Source organism: Montipora capricornis, chromosome 2 (assembly GCF_036669925.1).
Source record: "Montipora capricornis isolate CH-2021 chromosome 2, ASM3666992v2, whole genome shotgun sequence".
NCBI classification, from domain to species: Eukaryota; Metazoa; Cnidaria; class Anthozoa; order Scleractinia; family Acroporidae; genus Montipora; species Montipora capricornis.
Genome location: NC_090884.1, coordinates 22,595,535 through 22,605,534, shown reverse-complemented (window position 1 = coordinate 22,605,534; position 10,000 = coordinate 22,595,535). Strand labels below are relative to the sequence as shown.

The window sequence follows — 10,000 nt, the reverse complement described above, 5'->3', positions numbered from 1 at the left end:
CAGGCCATGACTTTAAATTGTCATGGCAAATCATGTACTCAGTAGATTCTGTCTCTGGAATTGAGACAGTTATTCTTTTCAAAAAATATACAATCAAATGAAGTAGAATTTTTTTTTAGTTGCAATGACTAAAGAATTTGTTTTGCAACAGCTCCAAATTGTTACTGAGACCAGAAGCTCAGAAGTTCTTGTTGCAAGAACTCCATCCCTGCCATAGAATTTATTTACATACTTGGTGAAAGCCAAGTTTTGGCCATTTTGGCAGGAAGTGAGCACAATACAGCTGCATGTACACAAGTAGAGATCAGTTAGCAAGATTCTTTATTTTGGAACTAATGCATGGCTGTAGTCTTTCTAAAAACGGTGATTGATTCAAAGCGAAACATCATGCATGCCGAGTTGATAGCACATGAGTTATATACATTAGCCATTCTTTTCACAAAAACAAAAACATTATTGAATGGACTATCAAGTGGTCCATGCACTTGCAAATTTACTGCAACAAACAGCCCATAACATTTACATTCCAAACTGCCAACAGGACAAACAGGACAACGATCATGTTTAATAAAAACTTAAATAATTTATATCAGGTTTGTGAAACATACTACAGTGTATAATAGCTTCTCGCCAAAAACACAAATAGTTTGAAGGCCAGCTATAAATGGAACCAAATTTACCGAGAGATAGGAGCCACGGTCCTGAGATAATCACAGCTCTATAGGTGCCTGTGTGGGGTCCTTGAACAGAAAATATGTCACCAACATGAACAACTTAGGTGCCCATTATGCAACAGCCTTGATAAGCCTTGATCCCATGTGCCATTAACAGTTTCATCACCAGAGAATGTTTGAAAGAACTTTAAAGGTACTTATTGCTTTTTATGATCCTGAGCCTGGCTAATACTGGGAAGCCCACCTTTTTTGAGATACCGACAGCAACTCCCTTTTGACATTTAACTTGTCTTCACACAAACACATTAATAATTTATTTATATTGCTAAGTATCTTTTCTCCATTAGAGATGAGTACTTAAAAAGTCTGGGAGAGTCAATACAGTCCTAGCATGCAAAATGAACCCTTCGGTTGCCATCTATAAGTCGCAAAAACATTGCATGCTTAAGCTCCAGTATTTCAGAAAGACCATGACTCTTAATATCATTATGGGCTTATGACTGAAGAGTTAATTTATAATATTATTTTCATTTATTTAGTAATAATTAAAAGAATTATGAAAAACTCAAATCAGAATTACATCCACTGAAAACCCCAAAAAAGCAATAATATTCTGCAAACGGCCTTATTCTTGTATTCTAGCTACATAAATATCAACGACAAATGGTACTCCAGGACACTTTAGCAATACTAAATGTAACAAATGGGTAGGCAAATTAGAAAGTCTGTGGAGAAGGCCATTTATGCAATAATAATAATAATATTATTATTATTGTATCCTGCCAACATGCAAGTAGAACCTGAGGCTTAAGTTTCAATGTTACGTTCATTCAGACAATTACTACTAGATATAGCAAGTAATGATAACTTTAAATGAGGAGTTTTCTCCACACTGTTTAAAGCACCAATTTATTTATCATAGGTTAAGAACTGATTTTAGAGTTTTTCACAGATTGGAGCATCTTGGACTAAAATAAAGTTTAAGTTTTCAAGAGGTAACAGTATCTTTTACTACTTAATACAATATAGAGGAATTCCCTTGAAGTTACAACCTTTCTCTTAAAGTTTGCCACAACCAAGTCTGATTCTATACAGTACCTGCAGTTTGAAATAGCTTCAATCCATGCAACACACTCATCATCTGTACTTGTCCTCAATATGAATTGTTGCCGTCCATCTACTGTTGGTATGCTGACAGAAAGACAGTTCTAAAAATTGAATTAGAACATATTTATTTTTGGTTTTCTTTGATTTTATTTTCATGTTTCAAAAAAGCTGTTTTTATCTCACACTCTGAGTGGTAGCTTTGGTACACAAATTATAATGATAATTATTATAATGTGGCTACCACAGAAATGACATCGTCAACATAATTATCATTTCCAAAATAAAGGTTGAATTGGTGAAATAGCCAAAGCCCATTGTTCAACATCTTCCATTACCATGTTGGCAAATAACGGAAGATATAGGAGAACCCATAGCGTTCAGATATATTGACAATGTCATTTCTGCGGTATCCATAAATGAAGCAGAATGCCTTTTATCACATTTAAATTTGGTTGAGCCGTCTATCCAATTCACTATCGAATATGAAAATGACAGACATTTGTCTTTTTTTATGAACCATAGAAGTCTAAAAACAAGGCTAATGTTTGCCGTAAACTCTGCACACTGACAAATATATTTCTTTCGACTTTCATCACCCTATTTGCCACAAAAAGTCAGAAACTGGAACCTAATGCTCATGAGGGGTGAGTGTCTTCCATCGTCTTGGGATTCTAAAGCTAAAGTGTGTCAGTGTTCTAAAGGTTAATAGTTACCCAAAAACTTTCCTTCGAAACTGCTTATTAACCCCAAATACTCCTATATGTGATTCTTTGGTGGAGGAGGACAGCTACTGGTCTTGCAGCCATCTCCTACCTCCAAGGCATTACGGAACCTATATATCAAAATAATTTTGGCTAGCCACAACACCAAAGCTGCCCAAAAACCTTTTCAGAAGCTGAGTCATATTTTCTTTAAACCTAAGGATTCAGCACTACTAACACTGTGTATACTATTCCTTGCATGACTGCAAACATGAGTATATTGGACAAATAAAACATTGGGTCTTTAATCGTAACTTAAACATAACTCATTTTGAGCCAGAGTAGCGTGAAAAATATGTTTCAATTTTAATACACTTGTACTGGTATGTAGTTTCCTCATCCTTTTTCTTTAATATCTAGTATTAATGAAATTGTTTTTGAGTTGTCATTGGAGGGAATCTTCTTTTCAATATCCTATACATTATGACAAAAATTCATTTCGTCAATTACTTTACTAATCAAATTAATAAGTCACGAGATGCTTCTTCCTCTACACTTGTATTGCTCGTCACTGTTTGTGAGTAAAAATGATCTTTTTGTTGTTCTACTGCATAAAGTGATTACATTGTCAACAAAAATAGGGAGATAAAATTTATCTCCCTATTTTTGTAAACAAGTTACAGCCTGAAGTCTGTTCGTCACCTCTTTTGCTAAGTGAAAATCTAAAAGGGTTCTTTTTCAAAAAATAACAGGAACATTTTAACAATGTGTAAGTCTACCTACTGACAAAATAAGTTGTCTGAATCTGACTGAGAAGGCTATGGCATGTGGCTTAAATTAATACCTGCACAGTCAGTAAAGAAACCTTTCCTACTCACGAGAAACACTCCTGGATGCACAAGAGCAGCACAATTTTTTGCATGTTACTCCCAAAAATAAATTAATAATGGCACCACAAACGGCTGTGAATTAATAATAATATTTAAACTAAAACAAGTTGAAAAATATTTTTTAATGGCAATTCCCCATAGCAGATGGCCTGTTGCATTGTCAATTGAACAAGACACATGTAAATTACATCTTATCTGGTTAACAGATCTTGCATAAGTTTGAAGAAAAAAAATCACTTAATCAAAAAGTACTAAGTGGTCAGAATCTGTTAGACAAGGAAAGCTGTGATTGGCTCCAAAAAAAAAATTAAAAGAATTTTCAAGAAAATTATTGAGATGTGTCTTACGATTTCATTTAACATGTCTCGTATCGTTTGACTTTAAATGACGCTGAATAAATTTAACTTGTCTGAATACGTGTTATTTTGGTTCTACACCTGACATCAAGGAACTGTCATGCAGTTTTCCCAAAAATTACGAGGCACCCCTTTGAGAAATATTAACTACCTTCTGTCCGTGAAACTTATAAATTTACTTGTTTAAATTTGTAGACCGCACTGCGTAAAGAAACGAAAAGAGTTAAACTTCAGGGACCACCCTAAGAAATGAAAAACATATTTGTTCGCTTTTGATATAGGAATAGTAAATAATGTTCACAATTATCTCTCGTCACGTTTTAAAGCCATCTACGATTATCAACAAAGAATTACGTTCCCCGAGAACGTTAACGTGTGAAAAAATCCTTTAAATAAATGGAAGGAAAAAGACAATAATTAGGGAATATCCCAAAAGAACTATTCATGAACTAGACGGCGGAGACAAATGTCACAGCACTCATAAATATTGGAAAGGGCTATTTTATAAGATTAATAAGATCGATTTCATACGCGTTTCAGGAATGCTAGTTGTTGACAAATTTAGACAAGAGCTAAAAATGCGCCCCATTTCGCCCACACAGTACTTGAACCATAAGTTTCCTGTAATTTCAACGACGGGTTTAAAGAAATATTTTTATTGCAAATGTAAGCTTTAATAAGTAAAAGCAGCTCTCTTCACTTGACGAATCAAACCTAGATCATGTTCTCGCCCTTAATTTGAATACAAGAAATTCAACGGGGAACAAAAATAATAAAATGCGGCTAGTTCCGAAAGAATGAAGGCAAATTGAAATCAAATAAACCGCTTTTTAACGCGAGTGCTGGCGAAAAAATAAATGAGATTTGTACAGCCAATACAAAACCTCAACTGACCTGGTTTTCGCTGTCCTTCAGGTTTGTCAAGCATAATCTTTCACAAATTGAATGCTCCAAGTAGATAGCTCCCGCAAGTTTGGAAGAATCTTCATTCTCAAAATAAAACAAAAAATTTTGGTACAATGCACACCAGCGCTGCATCCACTTTCCAGCGTTTTCGTGGTTTTTCATGAAAACAGGTCCACTTATGGAATAGTCGTGCTTTGCCAACGAAACCAGGTGGTTGAGTTGTTCTTCGCTAATTCTCACAGAAGCGGGCATGATGATCAAGCTAAATGTGCAGAAAATTCATGAGCATCCAGCTGACGTGTTACCCACAGGTGAACTCGTATGATGACTCTGTTTATGACCAAAAGGCTATCTTCACCGGTTGTCTGCAAAAATATCCTATTTCCAGGGTAAATTTCATCTTCTGAAAAACACGAATAATGAGGATTTCAACTTGAACCAAGGATTACGAATCACACTTGGATTACTGTCATTAAATTTCTGTTTAGGCTCGAAACCTCAGGACTCTGGATCAAGCGCCTCCGAAAATAAGTTGTGACTAAAAAGGCAACTCTGCACGGTGGGGAGGGGGATAATGTTTTGAATTGTACTCAGTTCCTCCCGGTCAAAATGCTGAAAAAACCGTACCTCCCGCGTTGTTGTTTGGAGACCATTGCAACAATTTTCGACAGTTCCTCTTTCCATCTTCATTTTCCGGCTTATTACTGGGTTGCCAGTATGGCAATCCTAGTCGGAGAGTGGGTAGGATTTGTTCTAACCTGCGATCAGGCCCATTTTTAGCTTCGCCCATATGTTCTCTTATGTCGTCGCTCGCTAAAATTGGGCCTGACCAAGCTTTTGGCCGACCAAACTCGTGATCTAATTGGCTGTTGAAACGCTGGAAGTGAAAATGCCATAGTGATTGCGCGGAGCTCTCGCGAAGTCCTCGAGACTAATCCTCCATAAGTGTACGAAAAAATTTGCTCACTTTTGTTCTTACAATGCCGTGGACGGTGCAACTTCATTTTATTTGTTTAAATGGAGATATACCATCTGAAACATCTCACAACTTGTCCAGAATCGAGTTTGAATCTCTGGAACGAGTGAAATTAAAGTGATACTATGACGAAAATCGCATCTTTCCTATCTAAGTCATTTTGAAACATAAACAAGTAGTCTGCTTGAGAAGAAAAATGCTGTTTACGTTTTTCAAATATCTCTTTTCGTTCCAGAGATATTCGAGTTTTTAAAATATGCAAATTAGCCAAGTGATGACGTCATACACTCAACCAAATTTTGTTGAAATATGATGAAAAGAGATATCTCAGCCAATTTGAATCAGAAATGTTTGATTTTTTGCAGTAAGATTCTACTAAATGTTCTCCATAATATGAGCTTAACAGTTCTGTTACCATGGCATCATACTGGGTTCCAGACCTCCCCCATATTAAAAGCTTCTCTGGCCACCTTTGGCGTTCCATTTTGATATTTGCTAACAGCACATTACATGATCCAGCAAGCATATAAATATGTTAGCTCGAGTTTGTGACCTTGTTTAACATTTTTCAAGTTGAAAATCACTAACATATTGAAATCAAGTGGGTGGGGACTGGAAAAGAGTGAGTTGCCATGGGAACAACATTTTTATAGCCATAGGTGTGTTTCCTGTAGAACTATTACACTACCAAGTTTCAATGGTCTGCGCTGCAAATTGGCCAATTTAGCTCTATTTATATACTCAACGTAATATTGGGTTGAGTGTATGACGTCATCAGTCATCTCATTTGCATATTTTACAAAATTTTCAATCTTAAATATCTCCGGAACTAATGAAGATATTTGCAAACGGTAAATGGCGTTTTTGTTCTTTCATGGAATTCTATGAGATACACTAAAAAAATCAAGGGGTAAAATTTTGATCATAATACCACTTTAACGATTCCGTTGTCGAGCTCTGTGGCCATCGGGTTGAAAGTACTTTGGCACAAACTTCCCTGATGTTTTGAAAGCTAAATAGCTGGTTCTTTCAAATGGCAATGAAAGCCGATGCATATTGGTTTCCTGTATGAGACAGGGGACATATATATCAACAGGAGGAGATGCTGATAAAATCGCAAGTTACACGAATGCATGTTTTGAATAACTGTGTATCAAACGGCTTTATTTATTTACTGTACATGACACGGTTTGTTTGCACACTTCATAATATTTCCAGTTGATTTAACTTAAAACTCGCACTCCAGAAACTAAAATGGCATGTTTCCAGAGAGATCAATTGTACAACAATAAAAGAAACTTTGCGAGTCCATCTTACTGTTCGTACTCCATCAAAAAATTAACAGCCAAACTTATCATGATTTTACTGCGCGCAATTCTAGAAATACACTGCAACTGAAGATATTACCCGAAAAAATCACCAAAGAAACCTTCATGGGCAAACACGTTAAAGGAATAATGTATTTTCAAATCGTCCAACGACAAAATGCTAGGTTATCTCAATTACAAATTAAGATGTCAAGCCCAAAAGATTGCATATTCACCGGCCTTTGCCGCAATATAGTCCTCGAAAACATTCCCCATGATTTAAATGTGTTTTTCTCAAATTAAAGCCAACGGTAACTTTCGAATTCGTTTATAATATTCCTCCCACGGTAATTAACTCTGGTCAAAACAAAACAACCTCGTTCCCAGGGTCTCTCTTCTCTGCCTCCATTGTCAACGACAATGGAGGCAGAGAAGAGAGACCCTGGGAACGAGGTTGAAAACAAAATAGCGTAAATCTGCCGTCCACGCGTGTATTGGTGTAATGGAAGTAAATTTGATTGGCCGACGAAGGACATGTCAATCAATCAAAAAAAGTGGGCGGAAGGAATTTCGAAGAGGAATTTGGTCAGGCTCGCCAACTCGACGTACCAGGCGAAACTAAAATGGAACCTGATCGCAGGTTAGATTTGTTCGTTTTATTTTTTTTATTTATTTTATTTTTTATTTTTTCCGTGTCGGTAAAAGTCTTGCCTGTCACTCCCCTGGTAAGTTGTGTCTTTGTGCATAGAGCCTTCTGCGCGTATTTTCTTAGGATCGAGAGGGTAGTGGAAATGCGTAGATTTCTCTGGTGGACACAAGAGAATTAACTAAAACTTGTGGTGAAAAGAAGTTGTGAGGGAACTTGAAAATTATCAACATTTCAGCTCAGAAGTCAATGTTTCTCGCTTCTCTTTTATTTGTTATTCTTCAGAGACTGGAATGCTGTAGTTCAACACCACACAATTCAGTGCCTTCGATCTGATTTTCTGTAAAAAGTACCACAGGCAACCCAGTGTATGCTTCACGGAAGCATCTCGTTGGTAATTTGATATGGAGTAGACGTTTATAGACGCATTAGTGTGGATAGGGTTAAATACAGTGAAAATTGTTTCTGAAAAGCCGAGCAGATGAAAACTGATAAACCAGACGAATGTGTTACGTCTTCCTTTAACATTGAAGTACTAACAAGAGGTATCAGCCAGCTAATAAAGTTCATCATTATAAAGGATTATCAAACGCCAATTTGTTACACTTGTCAACGCATTTTGGCATACCACCCGACTGAATGGTAGGTCATTTCCTATCCTCAAAAAAAGAGATAGTTCAATCCTGTGATAAAGGAGTAAAAAAGGTAAGCAAGAGGCGATGTGACCAAGTGGTTACGGCTTGATATTCGCTCACGGAAGCACTGGACACAATAGAAAATCGTCCTCTGACCCCCGGCTCTGACCTCCAACTAACAAATTTCGGTCGCCAAGAATTCTTGATCTGCCTCAGGGCCGTAGCCAGTATCATGAGGCAAACCGAGGCACTTGCCTCAGTCATTTTTTTCGTGAAATTTTAAAGTAAAGCGTGATTCCAGTGTTGTCTTTCAAACTGATGTACTCGCCACTTATCATAAACACTTAAAATACCTACGAAGAGAATTTAACCACGGACGTTGCCTCAGTCATATTGTTTGTCTGGCTACGGCCCTCTGCCTCACAAGTTCAAAAAGATCACCTGGTTGTCTCCTTTCAGCAGGTTTCTAAATGTCATTGTATTTCTTTCAGCTGTTACTTTCTACAAAAGGCCATTAACTTTTAGCTTTAAACAGGGGCGTAGATAGGATTTTTCAAAGGGAGGTCACACTCTCTCACACCCAGGGTACTTACCGGTTTGTCATGTCGATATCCACGCTGTTTCTAGTGAACGTGACGATTTTTCAGATGAGTTGTGAGTGTGGAGATGAATAGTTGAAGTAAGTTGCAGGTGACATAAATTACTCTGTTCCAGTCTCACAGGTATGGTTTGTATTATGTTGTTGACTGTCACAAAGGGAGGGGGGGGGGTCATCGGCACCCCAGGGCCCCCCTGGATACGCCCCTGTTAAATATAACCGTGTGTCAATAAATGTTCTTTTTTTGTTTTATCTAGCAAGTAAGGGTAGTAAAAAGCGCTTTAACACTGACGAACATAATGCGTCGGACGTCGGTTAATTCGTTTTCTAAGTAAACTCTATTAAATGAATAAATGTATAGATGAAGCCGTGCCGCGCGTTATAAGCGAAATGGGGACGCGTGATCCTCGAACTTATCTTGACAATTTAAGCAATTGCCTCTTATAGACATGGGTGTCTATATGAGACAATTGCGAGGATCACTTCTTCCTTTCACCTATAACCCGCACTTTATCTCAATATACATTTATTTCATCCATCGAATCCTTTCACGGAAACACTTGACCTGTTCCCAACTGAGTGGCTTCATGGCTCAGTTAGTAGAGCATTGCACCAGCATCACACAGGTTGTGTGTTCCAATCCCCTTGAAACCACCTGAATTTTTCACGGAATATAAGTGCGAGGATCACGTCTCCTTTCGTAACTCTGTTAAGCTGGAAAGAAACTCAGTATCGCGCTTGGGTTCAGAATACCACTTCAGTCAATTTAAAACTCTTATTTCCATAAGAGCAAAATGGGATCAAGGGGTAAAAAAAAAAAAGAATGCTGACTGAAGAAAGCAAAGAAAAAAAAGATTCATTTATTGTGTTTACTCTAGCTACTTCTTTTGTTCCGCTCCCGGTGAAGAGCTGCTTGCCTTTGCCCAGCTTGGCCGTGATATCTCGCCTGTTTTCTCGTGCTCTTAGTCGCTCTTTTTCACGTTCAGCATCCCTTACTCGTCGCCTGCCTACTGTTTTTTTCCTCTCTCTCTCTCTCCTCCCCTTCCCTCCCCTTTTCTCTCTCTCTCTCTTTCTCTTCTTTCCTCGATGTACGACATATTTAAAAATTATTAGCCTGGTCTTTGGTTGTCTTCAAAATGTTTGCTTCTTTTACTAAAACCCAGTGCCAAATGCAAAACGCTGGCCATGCAACTCCCCGCAAAAA

At 37.5% G+C, this 10,000-nt stretch overlaps 1 protein-coding gene across 2 annotated transcripts in view; it reads right to left on the bottom strand.

The window, feature by feature from the left end:
• The window catches only part of LOC138039127 (ras-specific guanine nucleotide-releasing factor 1-like), a 59,539-nt gene extending 54,365 nt beyond the window's left edge, over positions 1 to 5,174 (bottom strand). For both annotated transcript variants that reach the window (XM_068885308.1, XM_068885309.1), the window contains exons 1-2: positions 4,623 to 5,174; positions 1,773 to 1,882 (exon numbers count right to left, since the gene is read on the bottom strand). In XM_068885308.1, the coding sequence (XP_068741409.1) occupies positions 1,773 to 1,882; positions 4,623 to 4,886 (374 nt within the window). In that variant the 5' untranslated portion in view covers positions 4,887 to 5,174. The remainder of the gene's footprint in view (positions 1 to 1,772; positions 1,883 to 4,622) is intronic.
• Positions 5,175 to 10,000: the final 4,826 nt, after the last annotated feature.